General features: G+C 51.3%; 1 protein-coding gene across 3 annotated transcripts; it reads left to right on the top strand.

The window, feature by feature from the left end:
- Nucleotides 1-1,337: 1,337 nt before the first annotated feature.
- Nucleotides 1,338-23,750, top strand: GNB5 (G protein subunit beta 5). 3 transcript variants are annotated; one of them, XM_065847094.2, is made up of 12 exons: nucleotides 1,338-1,420; nucleotides 1,600-1,711; nucleotides 5,938-6,074; nucleotides 7,294-7,335; nucleotides 8,438-8,514; nucleotides 9,973-10,105; nucleotides 14,202-14,345; nucleotides 17,356-17,447; nucleotides 17,569-17,617; nucleotides 20,171-20,267; nucleotides 21,169-21,335; nucleotides 21,633-23,750. In XM_065847094.2, the coding sequence occupies exons 2-12, from the start codon at nucleotides 1,600-1,602 to the stop codon at nucleotides 21,642-21,644; spliced, it is 1,062 nt and encodes a 353-aa protein (XP_065703166.1). In that variant the 5' UTR covers nucleotides 1,338-1,420; the 3' UTR covers nucleotides 21,645-23,750. The 3 variants fall into 3 exon arrangements, with proteins under 3 accessions (XP_065703166.1, XP_071670214.1, XP_071670215.1); XM_071814113.1 differs by lacking the exon at nucleotides 1,338-1,420 and having other exon boundaries at nucleotides 1,495-1,711; XM_071814114.1 differs by lacking the exons at nucleotides 1,338-1,420; nucleotides 1,600-1,711 and adding an exon at nucleotides 2,204-2,437.
- The last annotated feature ends 167 nt before the right edge of the window (nucleotides 23,751-23,917 follow it).

Raw genomic sequence — 23,917 nt, 5'->3', positions numbered from 1 at the left:
TTGCTTGGTTAACTAACGACGACATGGGCAGCGAAACAGCTTGGTCAGATGAGCTAAATACTCAAACTCATGAAATACACACTGTGTACCACACACTTCTATAGCTCACTCTGCTCATAGAGGCCTTTCTTGCACCTCATGGCTCTGCTTATCCCTGTCATCTCAGGACCAGTATCATGTATCGGTCTGGCCATGTGCGGTTCCCAAAGACTCTCACCTTCCCTGCTATTCTTTGTGGACTTTTTAATCCCATTCCCCGAGGCAGTGAGACTGTTCTTATCAGCAGGGCAGGAAAACCTGGGCTTTTCCCTGTCAGAACTGTGTCCGTCTGACATACGGATGTTATCTAAGCCACGTTCCTCAGAGCCCTGCGTGGCGGTCGGACAGTGACACGGCTGCTAAGCCCGGTGCGGGAAAGGATTTGTATCTTCCCCAAGACCCACGCTGTGTCCAGGACGTGCCCTGAGTCTAAACAACAGCTGCAAACACGTATTTTCTTATCTCCCGTTCCAATCTTGGCACAGCACCAGGTTGAACGATAGCCATTGCATTGTCCATTTTCAGACTAAAGGGGGACAAGGGGAGTCAATTGTGTAAATCAAGGACAATTAATGTAATAATAAGAAGAGGATTTTTAAGGAACTCACAGGGAAAGAAGAGCTGCAAGGCCATGTGCCATGGCTCTTTCTGTGGAAGTGGCAGCTACTCCATGTGCCAGCACCTGAGCAGAGCCCACAGAGACATGAGGCCGAGCGCCAGGCTCACACCAAACCAGCACGTTCTTTGTTCCCTTTAGGGTTTTGGAAACTGGCCACTGTCAAGGTCTGGGAAGGGCACAGCCCCTGGTGTGTTTATCTGTATGCAGGGGAAAGAGGTGGCTGCTTTAAGAGGGAAAAAAAAATTGGATAAACACCTGATAACACAAAATTTTAACATGAGGAATTCATTCAAAGCATAGGTGAGAAGGGTTCACACCACTGCATCTGTCCTGTTGGCACAGAAGCCTGGCCAGAGACCTGACCTAAGTCTCCTACTGCCCCTACCTATAGGGGTATATGGGAATGGTGGTGCTGAGCCATGATTTGCAAAGGCTGGACAGGATCTGTCTTCCCAGGCTGATATTTTAGAATTATATTGAATTATTATGTTTTTTTTTTCCTTATTACCTTATAGATCGTGCAACTTCTGGCACAAACAGGTTTGGGTACAAAGCAGAAACACCCTTTTGCACGTTTTTCTGAGGAAATGAAGCTTTCGGGCTGTGAAAATGGCCTGGGATGTGCAGCAAGTAGCAGCTGGTGGAGCGGAAGAAGGGCAGAGGTGCGCCCGCCCGCGCTGCCCGCCCGGGGGATGCTGAGCCTGCCGTGCTCTGCGGGGCTGCGGGCTCTCACGGGTGTTTTTCCACGCGGTGTCTGGTCAGGTACTGGAGGAGCATCCAGCCCGGCCCCGGGCGTCAGCATGGGGAGGGGGGAGCCCGGGCCGGCTCCGGCGGCGTTGCTGAGGCAGCAGGAGCCTCAGCAGCATCCCTGGGAGCCAGGCAAGCAAACTCCTCCTCCCGCCCGCTCTCATCTCCTCTCTCTCCCCGCTTCCTTTGCAAAGATGGCAACCGAGGGGCTGCACGAGAACGAGACCTTGGCATCGCTGAAAAACGAGGCCGAGAGCCTGAAGGGCAAGCTGGAGGAGGAGCGGGCCAAGCTGCACGACGTGGAGCGTGAGCGGGGCCGGGGCGCGGGGCCGCGGGCAGGGCCGGGGGCGGGCGGGGAGCGCGGTGCCGCACGCCGGGCACGGCGGGCCGGGCCTCGCCGCTTATCGGGCAAACGCGCTGCTGCTGCCGCCCCGGAGCGAGGGCGCAGCCGGACGCCGGGGCCGCCTGCCCGGGAGGGGCCGGCAGAGGGGGGCGCGGAGAGAGGCGCCCCCGGGGCCATGACAGGCGCTTGTCCGTGTTTGCGGGAGCCCAGCGGGGAGCGCGGCGGCTGCGTGCGCTCGGCCGCGCGGCTGGAGCGCGCCGCTGCGGAACCGGGGCGCTGCGGGAGCGGGGCGCGGCTGGAGCGGGGCGCGGCTCCGCAGGGGCGGAGGGGAGCGGAACGGGAGCGCATCCGCGCAGCCTCCCTGGGCGCTCAGGCCGCGCAGCGCGGCCGGGCCCGGGGGCGGCCGCCCTGGAGCTCCGCACCGCTCCGCACCGCTCCGCACCGCTCCGCACCGCCCCGCAGCCCGCGGAGCTCCGGCCTGGCTCAGGCTGCGCGTACGGAGCTGCGCTTCCCGCACGGCCTTTGGGGTGAAGGGCAGCTGGGAGGGGAAGAGTCCGTGAAATATCCCCGACTGTAGGCTGAGATTTATTTGCACCCTTTTAATGCGCATCCGAGTGGGAGGAGGGTTGAACGCAGCCTCGTGGAAGTTGACGGGGATTTGGTTTAGCGAGACCAGGATTCCGCACAAGGTGAAAGGGCTTGAAAAGAAACGTTATTTCCCAAACCAGCTCCTTCTCCCTGCCTTCCCCCAAGGAAACAACTTGCGGGGATCCAGTGCTGATTCAGAGGTGCGCGGTGAGTCAGTGCGTGAGCTGTCAATGCGTAACTCACCGGTATCGGCTGCAGTCTGAAGATGTACGGTTGACGTACCAGAAATGACACGGGCAGGTTTCAGCCCTCACCCCCCTGTTCAGAAGCAAATAAGCTAACCTTACTTTTATGGATCTTCTCAGATATTAATTCATCGGTTCTGAGATATAACAATCGTTTTATTTTATAATAACTATGATATATTGCAGGGTTTTTTTAGGTTTGGGTTGTTTTTGTTTTAGAAAAACGTGAATTACTGCATTCCTCTGAAATCACATAGGCCACTTTATCAGAAATATTAGTGTCTCATTAAAACTTTTATCATTTTTGATGCCTTAAATGTTGAAAAGGTATCTGAACCTGAGCTTGTATCTAGTGATTTGTTTAGCTCTTAGTATTTGTAAGATCGAGGGACTGGCAAGCATGGCAAGCATTCTTAATTTTCAGCTAAGGGAGGATTAAAAGATCTTTTTCTGGACTAAATAGAGCATTTTCTTGTCTAAATTAGACAACCATATGTTAGATGAGTGTCCCTTTATAGGAATCATTAAACAAATGGAGATGGCCTCATTACAGAAACTTTACCATAAATCATCGTACTCCTACAGTATAATTTGGGTATCAGCAGCAGTGGGGCCTCTGTTTAACAGAGCCCTTAAGCATATACTTCAATTCAGTTTTGCTCACAGAGTTTCACCTGATTGCAGGGATTCCAGAGCTGTGCACGACATTGGTGGTCACAGGATATTTCTGTCTTTGTCATATACAAAAATCTGTAAACTTATGTTGGAGGCTGTTTCCTTAGCCATGATGTGATTTCTAAGACAGAAGTCTTATACTGCTGTAGAACCGTGGTCCTTCATGATGTTTTATGTCATTGATTCTGTATTAGAGCTTTCTTTTGCACTGAAGTTATAACTGAAGTTATCCCAGGAACAATTTCTGCAGAGATTGTCACTTTCAGAACAGAGGATCTCTTCTGGTTTGGTTTTGTTTTTCTAATTTAAAATGGTATCTTTCACATTTTTTTGCTCTGATCATGACTTTTCCTCCGTGTTTCCCAAAACAAACAGCTGGCTGAACTAGGATTGCCCTTCTTTGTTCAACTGCTTTTGAACAGCAGCTCTCAAAGATGTGGATAGAAAGAGGAAATACCAAACGTGCATTTCATTTGTAGTCTTACAATTTTAAGGATTCTATTCTGTTACAGTTTGTTCTGTTTATGCAATTCATAAATTTCGAAGGCCAGAAGAGACCATTAGGACCAACGGACTTCCAGCGCGGAACAGATCACGGACCCAATAGTATTTGCATCAAGTCCACACCTCCTCTTCCAGCCAAATTATATGTTTTAGAAAAATAGCCTATTTTACCTGGATCTTCATAAAGCCACTCAAGCTGCTTCTTTGCCTTAGTTGATCTACTTGCCTGAGTGCATAATTTTCAACTATCTTGAAACAATATTGGAGAACGCTTACAAATAATGATGTGACTCCAAAGCCTGTGGTAGGCGGGTGCGGGATTATTGTGGCTGTGGTTGGAGATAAGCGACCTCAGCGAATCAGTAAGGCTGAACCAGACTGTTCCACAGTCTCGGCTGCATTGACATAATGGAAACACTTTGCCCATTGTCTGTGGAACGTTTGTTTTTCAGGCGTGTTCTGGACACAAGCATCTTTCCAGCTGCTGTAATAACCTTCTGTCCTGTGTTTTCATGTCTTGTGATTGGATCGCTTGGCAAGCTTCCATGGGCAAAAGTAGGAGGAAATGTATCTTTTCCTTAGTGGGTTTATATGGTACCTTCTCAGCAGCTTGCTTCTGACGTCCTGTTAGAGGCGGCGTGGGCAGGTTGTCAGGAATGGTGGACAGCACTTGTCCCCTGGCCGGGTGACCGTGGTCACACACGCGCAGAGGTTTCGGCTGAGGGCGTTATTCTGGCACAGCTTGTGGGGCCGGCGGTTTTGAAAGGCAACTCTTCAAAAGCTGATCTGCCGGGGATCAGCCTGTGCCTTGGGCTGAAAGTGCTGCCCCGGCCCTGTGCCAGGGACCCTGTCCAGCCAAGGCTGCTGCCACAGCTCCCTGGCCACCAGCCGTCTCGCAGCTCTGGGAAAGCGATGGAGGGCGAAGCAGTGACACAGCTCTGCAGCCATCCCCTGCCACGTAGGATGTGGAGCTCAGCCTCCAGCAGGGCAATGAGAAGCTTGAGATTCCCTCCACCAGCTCATTAAAGCTACTGCGTTTATTTTGAAACGTCCAGCTCGGGCATTGCCCCCTTAGCTGACAGCAGCTGGGTCGTCTTAGGTTTCAGTGTGGACAAACACAACACAGGGAAGCACTGGATCTTATTGGTTCTGCTCTAGACAGAGTCAGGTTTAATTCTGGTGCCAAGGTCTCCTGCCCCGGGACCCCACTGAGCTCTGAGCCGTGAAGCAACTCCCACCCTCCCAGTGCTCCGTTTGAAGTGTCAGAGCTGCTGCAGCGTTCCAGGGTAGATCGTGGCCCCGCTCAGCTCCTTTTAGTTGTGCCCCCTGCAGTCAGATGAATTTTATGTCTAAGTGCATTTGCACAATTGGAAACATGGATTTGTTGGGTTTTTAAGGATATCAGCTGAAAGTGCTGCCATTAAATAAGGTATGAAAGAACCGACTTCTCCTCCACCAGGGGATGCTGCTCAGGGAGGTTGCTTGCCTGCCCTCTTTTTCTCTCTCCCATAAAACAGAAAGCTGACCCACCCATGAAGTCCTCAGTGTCCAAAGGCACTGCTGAGAAGTTGTGTAGCTCGCTTCTATAGCAAATGCCAAGCTTCTCCGCTCACTCAGGGCTGTGTCCTGGCGCTCAGTGCTGCCCGGGCCACCAGAAGGGCTGGCACGGCAGAGGTCTCCAGCACCAGTATCACGCTGCACCACTGCTGTGGGAGCCTCACGTCCACAACAAGCGTTTTACTGTTGACGCTTGGGTGATTTGTTGCTTGCTCCCTTCCTTTGTATGAATTTTCCTCCAAGACTCAGTAGTGATCTTCACTTCTGCTGAGCACCTCGAGGCCTGCGTTAGGCTGGAGGCTGGCTGTGCACTTTAAGCCTCAGCTGGACTGAGGATTTCCCAATAAGAGGGGAAAAGCGGTGACCTGTTTTCCAGTTGTACTTGGGTGTGATGGTCTGCAAGAGCTTCAGCTCCTACAGTCCTGGAATTCAAGCCCTGGGCGAATCAGTGCTTATTGTTATCTGGTGGATATGTCCATCCACCTGCCGCTCTGAAGCAGAGTGTGTTGGCTTGCGCCACAGACCCCAGCTCCATGGGTTAATGCCCCCAGGGGACATTGATGGTCAGCACGGGCCAGGGCAGGGCTCTGGTGGGCTCGCTGACCACCCGCTCTTTGCAGTCCATCAGGTGGCAGAGCGTGTGGAGGCGCTGGGCCAGTTTGTGATGAAGACCAGGAGGACCCTGAAGGGCCATGGAAACAAAGTGCTCTGTATGGACTGGTGCAAAGACAAGAGGAGGATTGTGAGCTCCTCGCAGGTACGCTGTTGGGCGCTGTGCGGGTCTCTTGGCTGTGCTATATGCTGCTCTTCGGAGGTGGTAACGCATGTGTATCATAAGTGTTTTCCAGATGCCCTTAGAGCGGTTCATTGGCAATGTATTTATTTAGAGAGCACAAATCCAAACTTCTGATCATCGCTATATCTGTTGTAGCTAATACCCTAAATATTTGTTGTCCAGTCATACACAATTTTTCACCATATTCCCTACTACAATAGAAAATAGAGGGAGCTTATGGGACACCACGTTTATTTCCTTGTTCTTTACAGGTAAAATATTTAGTAACCATTTCAGTTTATGTTTTCAGAGAAAATAATCAGGAAAAGGAAGGGAAAGAAATGTTGATCCTTCTAGGGATTCCTGGGCCTGGAAATCTCTTCTGCAGTCTGTGTGCTTGGTGTGATCTCGAAAGCCTCAGACATGCTGCCAAAGTGGCCCTGTGTTACTGGGGCATTGTGAGGAACAGCCCCAACACCTGCTCAGGACCATTCTGCTGAGCTGCAGGAGCTCATGAGGTAATGACTTTCTGGATGCCCTGGTTCGTGCTGAGCCCAGAATGGCAGCGAGTGAGCTCCTTGCATCTCACAGCTGTTCACTGGCCTACATGAAATCTGTCAGGGGTCTCACTCGAGGGATAAAAATAGGCAATCTGCATTGCGAGCCGCCTTCGCTTACTGTGAGTTGTTACCATTCATGGTGATCTCAGCAAGGAGAATAATTGTTAATAATTAATGTCACATTTTTTAAAGTGGTTAAGATGACAGTGTGTAGATCAGAAAGCTGAACAGGCAAGTTGTAATGCGTTTTTGACTCTGTTTTAAGAACTATATTGAGTCCAGGTACAGCAACAATTGTTGCTCAGTAATAAACATTTCGCTTTCATGGTACAGGGAGGATACCAACGTTATCTGCCTAAGGCACAGTAACTGGCGTGAGTGTAGCTGGCATACACAGTGGCTGTGTTGCTCTCTGTGGAGTGTTCGTATGATGGCTATTTAGCACATTGTATCAATGGATAATTAATGGCTAAGTAATTGTAGTGAGAAGTAAAGAGAAAACCAGGAAAAGACAGGAAAGGGAAGATGAATAAACTGGGCAATGGCCATAAATAGGCCCCCTGAGTGCTGCCGGCTCGGCAAGTGATGTGTAATACAGGTCAGCTCTTGTGTTTGTAAGGCCTCTCTCTGTTTTCGTTTAGGATGGGAAGGTGATCGTGTGGGATTCCTTCACCACGAACAAGGCAAGCGAGACTTCAGCAGAAAGCAGATTTCTGTGCGCAGGGCGGGGGACGGTGGGGCAGGGTGGGGGGCTGAGGGGCTCTGGGTGCCGCAGGGGGCAGCAGGGTGCTGGGTAACACGCAGACCCCCACCAGTGGACAAACCGCCTCCATTGCCCTGCCTGTGCAAAGTCCCCGTCAGGCGCTGGGGTCAGCGGGGTCTCTGGCGGGAGGGTCTGTCCAGCCTCTTCGCTGGGCTCCCAGCGGGGCAAAGCCCGGCCAGCAGAGCACAGGCTCTCCCCGGGTAACCCCCGTACCGGGTGCTGTGTGATCACCCCGGCTCTCCCCGGGTAACCCCCGTACCGGGTGCTGTGTGATCACCCCGGCTCTCCCCGGGTAACCCCCATACCGGGTGCTGTGTGATCACCCCGGGTCTCCCCGGGTAACCCCCGTACCGGGTGCTGTGTGATCACCCTGGGTCTCCCCGGGTAACCCCCATACCGGGTGCTGTGTGATCACCCCGGCTCTCCCCGGGTAACCCCCGTACCGGGTGCTGTGTGATCACCCCGGCTCTCCCCGGGTAACCCCCGTACCGGGTGCTGTGTGATCACCCCGGGTCTCCCCGGGTAACCCCCGTACCGGGTGCTGTGTGATCACCCCGGCTCTCCCCGGGTAACCCCCGTACCGGGTGCTGTGTGATCACCCCGGCTCTCCCCGGGTAACCCCCGTACCGGGTGCTGTGTGATCACCCCGGGTCTCCTCGGGTAACCCCCGTACCGGGTGCTGTGTGATCACCCCGGCTCTCCCCGGGTAACCCCGTGCAGCAGTGGGGACCTTCTGCAGCACTGAGGAACCCAGATGAAACGTGCTCTGTGATGGGTTTGAGGCTCATGAGTAAGGTGGGCGGTGGGAGGGAGGGAGGGAGGCGCCATCCTGCTGCTGCGCTGGGGTCTGCACTGAGCGTTGTCCCTGCCCCCGTGTGAGCCGTGGCTGGGGGAAACACCCGTGCCTTTCACCGACCCTAAGAACGCCCCCCAGAGATAACGAACTTACTACTCTGGGCTGTTTGCCTTGCACTGATTAGCGAAGCAGTGACATCCCAGCTTAGAGAGATGCTGTGTTTCAGGAACATGCGGTGACGATGCCGTGTACCTGGGTGATGGCGTGTGCGTACGCCCCGTCTGGATGTGCCATTGCTTGTGGGTAAGTTCCCATTTCCACAGCTGCTTACGCAGAGGAGCTTGCTGCGTGGGGGTGTCCTGGTGCCTTCAGATGCTGACAGCCAGGAGGGGCTGTGGGCGGAAGGACTACATTCGGTGCCCCTGGTTCTATTCTCATAATGGCTTGTACACATTACACCCACTGACTTCAGTGCGATAACATTTGTTGTGTAAGTATGGAAAATAATCCTCTTTCAGCATTTATATAACGGGTTAGGAATCTGCATGCATGCAACTTCCCTGCTCCAGTTTGGTTGTGTGTGTTGGGAGAGTAGTTTAACCCTGTTCTTACTTTGCGCTCTTTCTTTCATGGTGTAGAGAAGGTTAGTTGTTAATGATTACCAGCACACAAATAGATCTTGCCAAGATGGGGTGAGGAAAAGTGACCCCATCCTTGATAATCTTCTCCAAGTTTTCTAAAAGAGTTTATGCAGGGGGGAAAACAGAGAGATGAGATGTTGGCAAAACATCTTTTAAGAAGGGTCTGGGTGGATGAGGCAGACAAAGGAGGCTTGGGGCGAGAGGGGAACAAAGGGACACTCGACCGTGCAGCTTGCGGGTCTAGAAAGCAGCAGACGGACAGACAGGCAGACTCCGCAAATGCGTGTGGAGAGAGAGTCCAGAAACCGTATGGTTTTGACTAAAACTTGAAGAATAGCAAGAAGGCTCTGTCTTCACTCTTGTAAAAGAGACAGGGAGAGCGTATATGTGTTGCAGCACCTGATTTTGTGTTTCTGCTGTGCTGTCAGCCCTGTGCTGTGCACGTAGCACAAGGCGCAGGACCAGCACCCAGTGGTGCGTGTGCTGGGGTCAGGGCAGGGCTGATCTGCCACGGCTCTAGAGAACGGTCAGACACAGGTCAGACCCATTAGAAACGGGTCCTGCACCCAGCCTGGGACACAGCTTAGCTACTGCAAATGTCCCGGAGGGGCACAGCAGCTACAGAGGTCACTGCTTCTGTTGTCTTTTTCCAAAGCCTTCTAAAACGTGTCTCCACACCCACTACTTGCTATACTACCATCTCTTCCCTAGGAGTTAGGTCAAATTTATTAAGGTAGATAAAGTAATGGTGCTGAAATCCTGATCCTCGCAATGACAGGTGTCAGCAGAAGAACGGCAGTTTGGGTGTACGTGAAACATTAACCCTGAGGTGGCTGCCGTGCCACCTCCCAGTTGATACTTTCGTGAGGTCTCGTTCAGTGCCATTTATAAACTCGATGGGGGTGAAGAGCACTGAGGTGCAGCTGTTGAGGTTCCGTGGAGCAGCCAGGCTGGTGGGGCAGCTGGGGTTCCCTGCCGGGAGATCCCGGCCGCCGGTGCTTGTGAGGGTTTGGCAGCGCAGCCATGACAGGTGGCTTCCTTCTTATCACCGCTCGCCTTTTGTTGTTGCAGTTTTAACCGGTTCTCCTCTCTCTGTTATTGCTATTGTTACTCTCTTTAGCGGCCTGGACAACAAGTGTTCTGTGTACCCTCTGACATTTGACAAAAACGAAAATATGGCTGCAAAGAAGAAATCGGTCGCAATGCACACAAACTACTTGTCAGCCTGCAGCTTCACTAACTCAGACATGCAGGTAAATGCGTTCGCTGCCCGCCGCTCGCCGTCCAGCAGCACCTAACACGAGCTGCACTCCTGCGTGGTGCAGGCAGAGCCTTCCGTGCACCCAGGGCCGGGTCCTGCCCGTGCAGGGGCTGCTGGAGACCCTCGCTGGGGCGGGGAGGTGCTGCAGGAGCTGCTGTGCGGGAGTGCCGGTCGCAGCCCTGTGCCCTGCCAAGGCCTGGCGCTGCTGCACGGGCAGCTCGCTGCTGCCTCGTGTTCTCTGCTAAAGGGGCTGCGCTGGCCTCTGCTTTCAGCAGCTCGAACTAATACAAGTAGTTAAAACCCCACTTTGGCCAGGACTAGGTTGGGTATGCGCTGTGCGTATGGGGAGTGTTCTGTTTGCCTGCTTTGTCCTGGACGTCTGGCCAGCTTTGCTTTTGCTCTCGGTGTTTGTTTGTTTGTACCAAGTGAGATGTTTGAGCATGAGGATGGTCCCGCGGGGCAGCCCTGGTGTCCGCGCATGCAGCCGTGTGTGCCCTGCAGGCTGAGGAGCGATGCTGGCCCCGTCTGCAGCCAGGGCGAGGGCAAAGCCAGGGACTAAATGCAGGTCTTCTGAGACCAGGCCAGCCTTCCTCTGTAGCGAGTATCTCAAAGATCTCTTTCTCCAGGAACGTGAAAGGTGATGAAAGGAGCCGGGATAATCCCCTTGTCCTCTCTGGTTTTTGAATTTGTTTGAAGCGCTGCTCAGTGCAGCTCTGCACCAAAGTGGCAGAGGGGAGCATCTTCATTGCTGGAAAGGGAATACCTTGTCCCCTTCTTCCAGATATTTGGAGCTCCTCCAAAGGAACTATCAGCTCTCATTGCTTCTATTTCAGGCCGTGAGATGCCCGAGAGTGTGTTGTTGTTTGCCATTCTATGGTTTCTGTAATGCCTCTGAGGTGCTAATTCAAGTCCATTGCCATGGAAACAGGTGGTGGAGGTACCCAGCGCTCAGGCTTGCTCAGCCCTGACCTTCTGCACAGGAGCCCTGCGTAATTAGAGCGGTCTAAATTAAATGGAGTGGGTTTTATGAGGTAGAAAAATAACGTTCTCTTCTATTGCCCATGCTTCTATGCATCATGATTAAATTCTATGAAAGGAAAACTAGTTATTTGTTTTTTATAATAAAAAAGGAAAGTTGGGTCTTTTTTTCTCAGCATTAAATGCAGCAAATCGCACTGGTATTGAAGGTGATACGTTACTATTCTTAAATAATACCACAGTGGATTTAGGTGCTTTATATTCAGTGATGCAGAGATTTTTCTGAATACCTTAAAAATAAATTTTCTTGTGATTGGTAGGCTTATTAGTGATCAGTTAGAGCATTGCCATCTCTATAACGACCTGAAGGGCAGTTCTAGCCAGGTGGGAACTGGTCTCTTCTCCCAGGCAGTCAGCAATAGGACAAGGGGACATGGGCTTAAACTCTGCCAGGGGAAGTTTAGGCTGGATATTAGGAAGAAGTTCTTTACGGAGAGAGTGGTCAGGCATTGGAATGGCTGCCCAGGGAGGTGGTGGACTCACCGTCCCTTGAGGTTTTTAAACTGAGATTGGACATGGCTCTTAGTGCCATGATCTAGTAAATGGGCTGAAGTTGGACCAAGGGTTGGACTTGATGATCTCTGAGGTCTTTTCCAACCTGGCTAATTCTGTGATTCTGTGCATGTTATTATTGAAACAAATGCAAGCAGGTGGGTTGGCCAAGCTTCTGTTAGGACACTGTTATCTAGGGGATCCTAGAAAACTTCTTCTCTTTTTCCTTTTACGTAACAGCCTCAGAATTGAAATTATTCAGTAACTGGGGTGCACAGTGCAACGAGCACGCTGTGCGGGGCTGGCCCAGCGGTGTCGGAGCAGCTCTGCTGTCCCGGCCGATGTCCCTGAGAGATGTGGCGGTTTGACCTTAAACTGCAGCTTGGTTTTCCCTCAGAGGAATGGAAGACAGGGTGGGAGTTCAGGAGCTGGTGTGCCCATGGGCAGCGTGATGGAAAGAGAGATCTGGGGGTGGTTCATTGATTAAAGCCGCTCCCAGGCTGTGCGGGTGCTGGAAGAGGGGGCCTCGTCCTTGCTCTTCATCGTAACCCCACCCTGTGCCAAGACACGCACTGAGCTGCAGGGCTGGGCGACCCACGCGCCTGGTTCTCGGTGTCCGTGGTCAGTCTGGGCAGAGCGAGCCCCCCCCAGCGCCGTGCGCAGGGAGCCGGGAGCCTCGCTTCCTCAATCAGGATCTGCAGCTCTGCCTGTGATAGTGCTCCCCATGTGACGATGCTCGTGGGTAATAATAGCAACCGTTAATTGGGATCTCAAGCGTAGGGCGGCAGCCGCACTCCCGGTACGGCAGGGCTGAGGAGCAGGATGGGGCTGGGGCGATGGCGGATGAGCACAGTGAGGGTGTCCCCTCTGCCCTTGCCGCTGCTTCTCCTCTGCTGCATGTGCTCCTGGCGAGCAGGACTCTGTCCCTGCCATCCCTGCCGTGTCCCTGCATCCCTGCTGTCCCTGCATCCCTGCATCCCTGCTCTCCCTGCATCCCTGCTGCCCCTGCCGTGTCCCTACATCCCTGCTGCCCCTGCCGTGTCCCTGCATCCCTGCTGTCCCTGGTGTGTCCCTGCATCCCTGCATCCCTGCTGTGTCCCTGCATCCCTGCTGCCCCTGCCGTGTCCCTGCCCTGGCCAGTGCTGCCTCTGCCACCAGGCAAGGGTCCCCTCGGCACCACTGGACCCCTCCAGCAGCAAGTTGGATCCTGGTAGCAAAACTTTTAAATTCCCTTCTGGTTTGGGATTTTTGGTGTGTGTGGTTTGTTTTGTTTTGTTTTTAAATAGCAATACCGTGAACTTGAGTCCATGACATTTGTCTTTAAGCGTTGGCTGGAGCTGTTGGGTTGCCAGCAGACCCTTCCCTTACACCTTTAGCTGCTCCTGGCCCCCTCGTGTCTTTCTTACACGTTATTGCAAGAGCAAAAGTCTTCATTCCTCACCCAAATATGAATACTCCTCAGAACAGAGAGGTTCGTTGGTCTGGGCTCAAAAGCTGGCCAGAAAGACAAGTCAGGACTTCTGCTGTTATCATCTTAGAGTAAGACAGGATTCGGAACAGCCCGTTCCGCAGCTTTGCAGACCTCCGCTTATGGGAGGAGTTTTTGGAGCATCTGTCAAACACGTTCAGTGTTTAACCTTTATGCAACTCTGTGAATGCTTTCATGGCAATTTTCTGCTTGAAGAGTATTTTCTTTTTAACTTTTAACTACCTGCTGGGATCCCTTGAGTTTCCTCATTGATCGTGAGAAAAACCCTCCCAAGCTCAGCCTTGCCTCCTTCCGCGTTGGTGCACAGGGACCCTTTCAACCTACAGCATTTGTGATTGCATAACGGCTCTGGGTGCCAAGGGGAACTTTGAACAATTGGGCATCATCGGGATTCAGCCACAATAACGAGCGCTAATCACACGCGCTTTCTGCAGGCACTGTAGCAGCCGAGGGAAGCTGCGAGCTGTGTTTGGTCAGTGTGTGCTCGAGCCCTTTCACACATAAATGATTTCGGACAAGTGAGAGGTGATGGACTTACCAAACAACTGTCTAGACAGGCTTACTGCCCTTTCAGAAAATTCGTGGCTTAAGCCAAATCAATTTGGTTTAACCTGCTTATTTCAAGCAGGAGAAAAGAGTTATACAGGTAAACTTAACTCCAACAGTTCTTCTGTTTACCTGGGCTGAATTCCAGCAGCCTGAATGTGGGTAGGGTTAAATACGGGAGCAGACAGGAATACCGGTCTGGTTCTACCTCCTTTTTGGAAACACCAGCAGGTGCTTACTGCCATCAGTTCTCCAAACCCCAGTGCACAAAGCTGACCGTTACTGAAACACTGTGCGTGTGTAGCTGTGTCGATACAGCTCTCCTTTCCACTCTAACTTCTTTTCATAAGAAACATAAACTGTGTTTAGATTCGCATTGTTTTTATGGCTTTGATTTATTGCAAAATATTTCACTAAATTAAAGCTGTCCTTGGTGTATATGTAGGATGTCACTTGTTTCTTTGTGAACTTGAAGATCATCTGCTGATTCTTGTATTGTGACTCTTCTTGCCGCGTCCTATAGATCCTGACAGCAAGTGGAGATGGAACTTGTGCTCTGTGGGACGTTGAGAGCGGGCAGCTTCTGCAGAGCTTCCATGGCCATGGAGCCGATGTCCTGTGCCTGGACCTGGCCCCTTCTGAAACGGGAAATACCTTTGTCTCTGGGGTAAGCAGCAGCTTCCTATCATAACAGCAAATTAAAGGGTGTGGAAGGGCAAAGGCAGCAAAGGAGGAGGTTTGTGATCTTACTGAGCGAGTGCTGGAGTATGTGTTGGAAGCCCCAGTGCAATCCACTCGTTGCAAGCACATTTTCCAAGCTGGAGCAAATTAAACCCCTAACTGAGGGGTCAAACCCGCCCAGCCATTCTGACTGCAGTGCTGCTTACTTGGCGAATTCCACCCCACACCAAAGCAATCCAGCCCGGGATCAAAACAACGCCTCTCCCGCGAAGGGAAGGGCTCCGGGCTGGAGCGGCGGGCTCGTACCGCGGCGGAGCTGCGCGTCCCTGCCGACAGGAGCCGGCACAGCAGGCGACCTCCTGCCTTTGGCTCCTTTCTTGTGCCCAGCTCTCTGCAGCCACACGGGCTGTGCCAGGCGGCTGCTCAGGGCATCGAAGCGGGGCCACAAACAATGTGTGCGTCCCGTGTCCCCTCACTGCTTCCCAGGAACCCAGGGGTGGCTCGGACACTGGCCAGGTTGGAGCAGGGAGATGAGGTGCGGCCACATCTTCAGCTGTTGCTGAGTCCCCTGTGCTTTCCAGTGGTACCAGAGGCATTTAAAGCCCCTTTGCCAACTGAACGCTGCCCGCTCCCCGTCCTGGCCCAGGGGAACACACAGACCTCCCTGGGGCTGCAGGACTGGTCTGGGAAGGTACCCAGAGCATCTTCCAAACCTCGTCCTGCTGCCGAGGGGCCGCTGCTCCCGGGCAGCCGAGCGCTTGGCGTGCAGCCGGGCAGGGAGGCAGGCGAGGTGTGAGGGTGGCTGGGTGGGCCCAGCTCCTTTTCGAGGTGCTCCTGGTCTTCCCCACATCAGAAATGGACTGGGGGTGAGAGCTGGCAGGAGCTGAGAGGTGACCTCTCTTGCTGGAGCCAGGTTGCTGCCGTAACTTTGCTGAAGGTACCTGGTTTCTGAGCCTCACCAGCACTGGCCCAGGGCTGGTCCTGTGCTTGCTGGTGGAAATGGTCCCTGTATTGGAGGATGCTGACAATGGATTAGGAGGTTCCCCTTGTGCTCGGAGTCCTGGTCTCAACCCTACACGAAAAGCCTGGCCCTGTTCTGTGATGGCTGTTTCATCAAATCTGGCTGGCCCGTGAGGAGCGGGGCCCCGCACGCTGGCCCAGTTTGGCTGCCGCTAGCACAGCTGCTCTGAAGCGTGACTGAAAGCTGATTCCGTCCCAGTGCATTACTCCTCCTGGGCTTTTCTGTCACCAGGCTTGCTTCCCAGAAAGGGCAGATTCATTCTCCCTGGGAACAGCTCAGCTTATTATAGGGCAAAGAATCGCAAGCAGCTATGGTGCTGCTAAGAGAATATGTCATGCTTGTGTCGATGTAGCAGCTTGGACATGTCCGTGCTTACAGGGACTTGCTTAATTAATCACATGCAAAATACCACTTCGGTGAAGTGTCTTATAGCGTGTCAATGCAGGTGCAGCCGAAAGAGTGCAACCCAAAGGTATGGTGGTGTATAGAGACTCCCTGTGCATTATGCCTATGTAATACAGTAACCTTGAGCTGGAATAAGCATTGCAGATACGCCAGTGTGTAGATTGGTGCTGTTACATTCAGTGACCTGACTGAAGATCTCAGCCCTCTGGGGGAGCTCAGGGCTGCGTCCCATGCTGTTGTCCTTGGTGCCCTGTGAGTGCAGCTCCTCGGGGCGAGTTGGGTGGCACCTGGGGGGCCCATTTCTCCACAGGTGGGTGCTGGTTTCTCCTTCAGAACCTTAGGAGGCAAAGCATCAGCTTGTCTGATTAGCCTAGCCCCAGACTCCCGGAGGGGTCAGTGAGAACGGTGCAGATGGAAGCAATACGAAGGGTTGGGCTTGGGCTGTGGCGAGGCTTGAGAGGGAAATATGCTGAGTCCAAAATGTTCTCTATCCTGTTTGTTTCCTTGGTGCAGAAACCACAAGTCAGTACAAAGCAACATTGCCTCTTTTAAATAATGACATCATTAGTAAAAACCCTGGAACTTCATTTTAACAAGAATTCGCAAAAAGAGAGAGAAATATGAATTGTGAAGAGATCGTTTAATTTAATTAACAATCGTATTTGCTTAAAAATAGATAACATGTGTGGTGTGGCCTGCAGGGCAGGACACACCAGCTCTGCAGAAGCAGCAGCCGCCCAGCCCACCCCGTGCTTCCCCCACAGCCACGTTGGGGCTGAGCCCCCCAGCCGAGCCCACCTGCCCCCTGCCCCGCAGCAGGGCCGTAGTTATTAGAATCTCCTGTCTCTCTTAAAAGAAAAGTCCGTGTTCTTTTTCCTGTCGCTGCCACTGTGCCAGCAGCGAGACAGCGCAGCTGAGAGCGCGGCCCTGCGGGTACGAGCTGACTCCTGCCCCAGGGATGTTGCAGGCACCATGGGCTGAGCCCCTTGCCCAAAGCGTTCAGGGTGCTGAGCAAGCACCGAGTGTTAAATGATATTTCCAAAGCACGGCTTGGAAGGGCAGGTTAGAGCTTGACAATGAGAAGAAATGCTGTTGTGCTGCTTTTCTCATCCCGACCACGCCATCGAGCAGGTGGGTGCAGAGCCACGGCAGGGCTTAACTCTGATCAAGGGCTTGGCAAGAGACCCTCCAGCTGCACTTGTTTTCTATTTCAGTGTACGAAGAGGATTAGTTATAAAACTTAAATGCTGGGTATGAATTTTTCATATTGGGCATGTTAAGTGGTGGGGCAGCGAGTGGGTTCTGCAGCTCGGTGGCACAGGGGACCGCAGAGTGCGGGTTAGTCTGGGACTGCCCGCGCGAAGCCCGGCCTGGCTGAGGCTCCAGCCCGCACGGCAAATTCTGCTCCGAACTGCAGCTGCTCCAGGCTTGGGGGCACCGGTACCCCCAGCCCTGCTTTGCTGGTTAAATCCCCTCGGAGCAGTGCTGTTCAGAGCCTTTGAATGAGCTGGGCACATGACTGGTGAATGTCACCATTTGTATGACCATAGTGATTTTTTTGTCTTATTAGGGATGCGACAAGAAAGCCATGGTTTGGGATATGCGGTCTGGTCAGTGCATCCAGTCGTTTGAAACCCACGATTCAGATATCAACAGTGTCAGGTCAGTGTGTGTCTGGCAGAGGACACATTTGCGGTGTTGAGCAATGCACTGGTTCTATTTTTGAAGTCTGACTTCATGCAAGTAATGTAATGTGTTCTGGTCTTTTTTTACTCATGCACAGATATTACCCAAGTGGAGATGCTTTTGCCTCTGGTTCAGACGATGCCACGGTACGTTAATTCGGCAACCTAATTTGGGGGAGTTCTATGGCCTCCCAAGTCAGATTTTCTTAAAACACGAGGTTATATCCACAGAGAAGTTTAACTGACTAAACTGGGCCTGTGACACCAAAGTTGCAGAAATAATAATGCTATAATATAATATGTATTAAATAGCGTATATAATGCTATAGGGAAAATATAGTAACGCTTTGTAGGTCACCTCTGCAAACTTTTCGACATCAGGTACTGTTCAAATATTCATTTCAGATTTTCTGTGTTTTGAAGCTTCACGATCAAACTCAGTTGTCTTACTGGAGGAGGTTCGGTTTCATGTGGTTGTTGCTCAGAACGGGGGGGAGCCAGACGAGATGGCGCAGCCTGTGCCAGGAGCAGCAGCACGGGCATGGAGGAGCCTGCACGTCCCGGCAGGCACGGGGGCCGTGGCTGAGCGCCGAGCTGGGCAGACCTGGCCGTCTGGCCTCCACGGCCCCGTGTACCCGAGAGCGCAGAGCCAGGGTGGCCTTGGCCCCGTACACCTCCTCCGTGTCAGCCTGGCTCACTGCCAGCGCTCCTCGCTGCCGTGACTCACCCATCCAGCTCATCCTGGGTGATACAATAGCTCTTATGGATCTTACTAAGCTATGAGCAAGCTGCGAGGAGCGGCACAGTACATATTGACAGGCCGCTTTGGTCAGCACATTGCATGCAAAATGTCATTTACCTCCTGGTGCCTGTTGGCCCCTGGGTGATGCACACGGCTGGTGGCTCTTGCCGCAGCTGATGGGTCCCCGTGGGGGACCCGGCTCTGCGGGTACCACAGCCCTGCAGGGGCTGGGCTGGTGTGCGGGTGTAACTCCAGAGCTCCCGGCACCTTGTTTCTCCTGTTTATCCAAACGTCACACCGGGTTGCATGAGGCTGAAGGCTCTTTCTGCCCTCAAGGCATGTTTTGAGGCTGCTCCAGTGCTAGCCAAGCTCAACAGAAGGATTCCCTTTGTCTTCGCTGGCTGTGGAGACCTTCCAAGGCTCTTCTGGAGAGAGCGTACGCTGCTTTTAGGTCTCAGAAGCCGCTATTATAAATTAATACCTCAGCTGTTGTGAGCCCTGTGCCTCTCCACACATTTGGATGCAGGACTGTGAGCACTTGAGATGCTGAAGGAGTCAGATGGAGAAGTTGTCCATCATTAAATTCCAATGACAGCACTCTCTTTTTATGCCCAGTACCAGAGGCTCTGGGCTTCTGTTCTTATTAATTTATTTGATGGGTTTTTCTCCCTTAACTACTCCTGACGCCCCTGACTTGAGCAGGAGAGCGGGGAATTCCATCTCTGTGCTTTTGACAGAGGGTTTGGCAGTTTCCATCTGCTTCGTTCTTTAAATGAAGAGCTTGGTGTTTTCAGCGTTAGGGACTGATACACTGACTGGTATCCTTGACCTGGTTTATGTACTTAGGGATTTCAAGGAATAGATAATCCTGGCTGTCTGGAGACAAACCATAAAGGCGTGCTCACGTGGCAGTGCTGTCACCTGCAGTGACCCCAGCTCCCTGTCGGGCCAGTCTGATGGGATTATTGATCCGCGTGGAGCACTGGGAGACCTGGATCTGACACACCTGACACCCCAACCTCCCTGCGAATCAAACAGCCTCTCCTTCATGCGCAGGCTTGAATATCAGCCGTTTTTCATTAGTAAAGCCTGAATATTAGCAAGCCTATTTGGCCAGTGTTTGCTTAAGCTTAAGTTATTGAGGAAGGCTTTCAGTTCAGATAGTTTTGAAAGTGCATTTTGATTTCAGGGCTACCAGACTGCCTTTCTGCATGGCGATGCAGTCGGGTCTGTCAGTACGTTATTTCCATGCTGAACAAGCCTAAGTGTGCTGACAGGTTATAAAAACAGGACGTGCGGGTTCGTAGTGCTGATCGGGGGTTTTCCATGAGAAATGAAAACCAAAGATCTCTATAAAAATGTGTTATTTCACATGAATTATTTTCGCGTGGGTTGTTCAGACGGGGCCTCCCGGCAGCGCGGGGGCTGTTTGCTGTGCTGTGGCACCCGCAGCAAGGACCGCCACCCCGCGTCCCTGCGCCACGGGGCTCCCGGGCACCCTGCCCTGTGCTCCGTCTTCTCAGACATGACCAGAGGTTTAATCTCTGTCTCCCAGACTCCAGCTGAGCTTAAACTCTTGTCTTCAGAGACTGTGTCCCCCTGCACCCCCAGCAGCAGGATGCCCTAGTGTGTAGGAAACCACGTTGGGGAAGCACGGGGATGGGGGCTGTCAGTGGGCAGCCGAGCTCCAAAACCCACCGCTCATCTCTGTACAGCAGGACAGGCTTCGATGAGGGGTTTAGAAAAGCAAGTTCTTCACTCCTTTTATACAATTTTGTTGCTGATATCCCTGGTCAGACTCCAGGAGTCCGGGTTACGGTGGGCAGAAACAGCAGAAGAAGCCAAGCGGCTGCTTCCCGTGATGCCCGTGGGGCTGCAGCGCTTCCCACTCCTGTTTTCGCCATGAAATGTCGTAGGCATTGACTCCGGCCTGTGTGTTGGTTTTGTTTTAACCTTAGTGTCGTCTGTATGACCTCCGTGCAGACAGAGAAGTAGCGATTTATTCCAAAGAGAGCATCATTTTTGGAGCATCCAGTGTGGACTTTTCTCTCAGTGGTGAGACCTGAGCTCCGGAAGGTTCTCTTAGTGCTGGGATTGGAGGGGAACTGTGACATTTTGCCAGTTTTAATTCGATAAAGCATTTGTTATCAAAAGTTATCAAAAGTAATACTAAGTACCAAAAGAAACATTTTATGCATGGAAGCCCTTTTATTGCCTCTGCAAAAATAACGGCTCTTTAAATAACCTGGCTGGCTATTGCTTTGTTGTAGCAATGAAAAATATTTTCTTGGCCCTACTGAAGGCAGGAAATATTTTGCCATTAACTACAGCTGGGCTAGAATTTCACAATAATGATTGAAAACATTTCAAAGGAAACACGAAATGTAACTAGACTATTAAGTGCACTCACATAAATAGTTTATAAAAGGATAATAAATGATTAATAGATAGTAAAAGTATGTTAGAGGAGCATGAAGATGGAGACATCACCATCTTTGACTCCAGATCCGGAGACATGAGCTCGAGTCTTCGCTCCGTGTGGGGTCAGGGGGTGGTGAGGTGTCCCCCGCCTGGGACAGGAACAAATGTGTCGGTCATGGTCACAAGCACCACAGGCTCGTCCCGTTGGGGACAATGAATCTCTTCCCAAATTGTCTGCTACTCATTCAACCATTTGTATTCAACTTCTTGCCTAAAGGCTGAACAAAATATTACTACCCTGCATGAGCCGTTCAGCCTGCCCTGGTTTGGAATCATCCCACATCTCCGATGACCAAACAGATTCTATGTGATTTAGCTCAGTTTGGACTATAGTTTTAAGTAGTAAATGCGGAAGGGTTCGGTGTGGGTGGCTCAGCGGTGGAGGGGGGGTGTCGGACGGGAGCGCGCTCGCCGGGGCTCGGGGCTCGCTGCCCTGCTGAGGACCTCACTTGGTAAGACGTCATTCTCGTTGAAGGTCGCCTGCTGTTCGCAGGCTATAACGATTACACCATAAATGTCTGGGATGTGCTGAAGGGGTCCCGTGTCTCCATCCTGTTCGGACATGAAAACCGTGTCAGCACGTTGCGGGTGTCCCCCGACGGGACCGCGTTCTGCTCGGGCTCCTGGGACCACACTCTCCGGGTAAGCGCGGGGACCGCCTGCTTCCGCTGCTTCTGGGTGGAGGGAGAGGGCTGTTACGGGAACATGGAGGGACTAACGGGGATATAAAAACACAGTGTAAAACATGAGCAGAAGATTCAAATTGAAAGAAATCCCAGCAAAGTGCCAGCATAACTGTTCAATTTTGAACGTCTGGGTTAAAGAATATAATTGCTGCTGATGCTCTGTACCACTGCGCTGACTGCCTTGCCGAATTTTGAGTAAGCATTCAATAGAATAGACGATGTCGCAAACGATTGTTCAATTCTGTCTTTGCAGATCTGGGCTTAATCCGGGATCCTGTGTGCAGAACCAAACGAGGACTGAACCTCCGGACTGCAAAAGCTGCATTACAAAACACCCTTCAAAATCAAATATTCGCTACACTACAGAGGAGCGGCAGTGAATACACAGATTAACACGACTAGGTAGAAAACGTAATCTGCTCGAACACATAGCAAACAGCAACTTGTAGTAAAACAAAATGTTTTTAATTCAGTTTTGAAACTATCTTGTTTTATTAGAACTAGTTTAGATAATTATAAAGTGGCTCTTCTCTGAAGTCACCTGTATCATAGAATTGAGTATTTCAGTGCACATGATGTATTTATTTGCATGAATCGAGTTCCTTTTTAAAGTTAACAAGAAAAAAGAAGAAAAAAAAGATACCTGATATTATCAGGATGTAGCATAAGACTTTGGAAACATTCCGTAGTCGTACATTGAATTTTGGTGTTGAAAAGTGGAAGGAAAAGTAATTCCGATATGTTATGATGGCGTTGTGGATGACTTAACGTTGGTAGGATGGAGGGGAGCAAAGGACCTACTGTGAAGGTACCGGCTGTTGGCATCAAAATGTATTTTTTGTACAAAAAAAGGAATCCCTTCAATCCCTGTTTTTTCCTACTGTCTTTTTAGATAGGAATAAGTATTTCATCTCTGTTACCTGAATAGAAAATATCTAAATATATACGAACTGATGAACTGCAAAGAGGAGGGATATGAACATGATTTACGTAATCATGAGGTAATACGTAACCAGTAGTTTCTTAGAAATTTTTAATTGTATCACTTGGTGAGTGAATTTTCTTTTACTTAAAGGAATATTACATGCTGAGCACTAAGGGATACTGAGCGCTAAGCACCCTTATACCGATCGTCAAACCTTTTCCAAGTCAGCCATAGCCATTCTCTGGTCGTGATTCTTATTTGTGTTTGGAGCAGTTCGTAGCACTTCGACAGGGCAGTGTGACTGAAATGTGTAGTAAGGCAACATATGCCCATTCCAGGGTCCTTCTGCAATGTCAGTGCGGTGTGAGTCCATGCAAACGCGGGTCAGACCTTACAGTCCGGGTGGTCTGGCCCTTGCTCTACCAGTGATCTCCCGCTGGCGTGGCTGTAGTTTTGTCGTAGTTAGGCTTGAGAATGGACACCGGGGTTGTTGGGAACCCGCTGTGAGCCCATCCTGCACCAGAGCCCTGCGCACCGGAGCCCCCGCGCCCGTGGGACCGGGAGCGCGGGGGTTTGGGGAAGCGGCACAGCGGGCGCATCGCTGGCAGCACCCGGCCCATCCGTGAGCACGGTGACGCCCCCAGAGCCAGCGGGACGGCCCCTGCGCTGAGCCGATGCTGGAGAGTTAAGATTTAATCCGATAAAGCTGAGATACAGTTAAATGTAGAACTACTGGGAAATTATATCTGCATTTATCCACTGAAGGCTATTGAGAGTAGAGTGTGCCACCTCTGCTCATAATGACAAGCAGAGCCTAAGCACACAAGGAGCAGAGTGCTGGAGTGATGGGGGCTTGCACCGTCTGGCCTTTGAAATGCAAGCGGTGAGATACATCTCCGAAAAGATCAAAGACACGATTTATATTTAGACTGAAATGAGAAGACAAGCTCACTGGAGTGAGCGGATCACAGGCTCACTGATCACTGGAGCGGGCTGTTCACAGAAGTTTGATGATAAAGCCCTCATTCTATTTGAAAGTGGGATTTTTTAGCAATTCTGTAAAACCTGTATTAGAAATAAAGTCTCCTCATTCATGAAAACATTAGGTTCCATGAATCCATAACCAGTTAAGCCAGGATGCTGACGTTCATGTCAGCCCTCAGTCCCTGATGAAATAGTTCAGCCGTTTTCACTTGGAAAAGTCAACTCTGATGCTTTGCAATATTTGTGGCGAACTATCCCTGTAACAAAGTGAATGCACTATGGAAATGTCATACAGAGCTCACTGTGCAATATTGAGTCAATACACTGTACACATTTGAGCAAAAGATTAATATTAATGTTTAGATAGAATTTATTGGTAAGATGTTTGATTCAAACATACTACATTGTGTTGATATTTATGAATGGCCTAAATACAATAAATTGTATTTTACATATTGATAACGTACATAATTGGTTTTTTTCCCGTCAGTTAAGTACTTGGAGCTGTTTTTTCTGGGTTTTTTTTGGCATTTATTTCTTGCACCATACAGTTTTTTACATCATCTGTCCTGCAAAAATCTAGGGCAAAATCCAGAATAACGCTTCTGGAATATCTTCTGGAAATACCC

This window comes from Patagioenas fasciata, chromosome 12, assembly GCF_037038585.1.
Source record: "Patagioenas fasciata isolate bPatFas1 chromosome 12, bPatFas1.hap1, whole genome shotgun sequence".
NCBI classification, from domain to species: domain Eukaryota; kingdom Metazoa; phylum Chordata; class Aves; order Columbiformes; family Columbidae; genus Patagioenas; species Patagioenas fasciata.
Note: the sequence above shows the minus strand (reverse complement) of the source record. Positions and strands in the feature narration are given on the sequence as shown.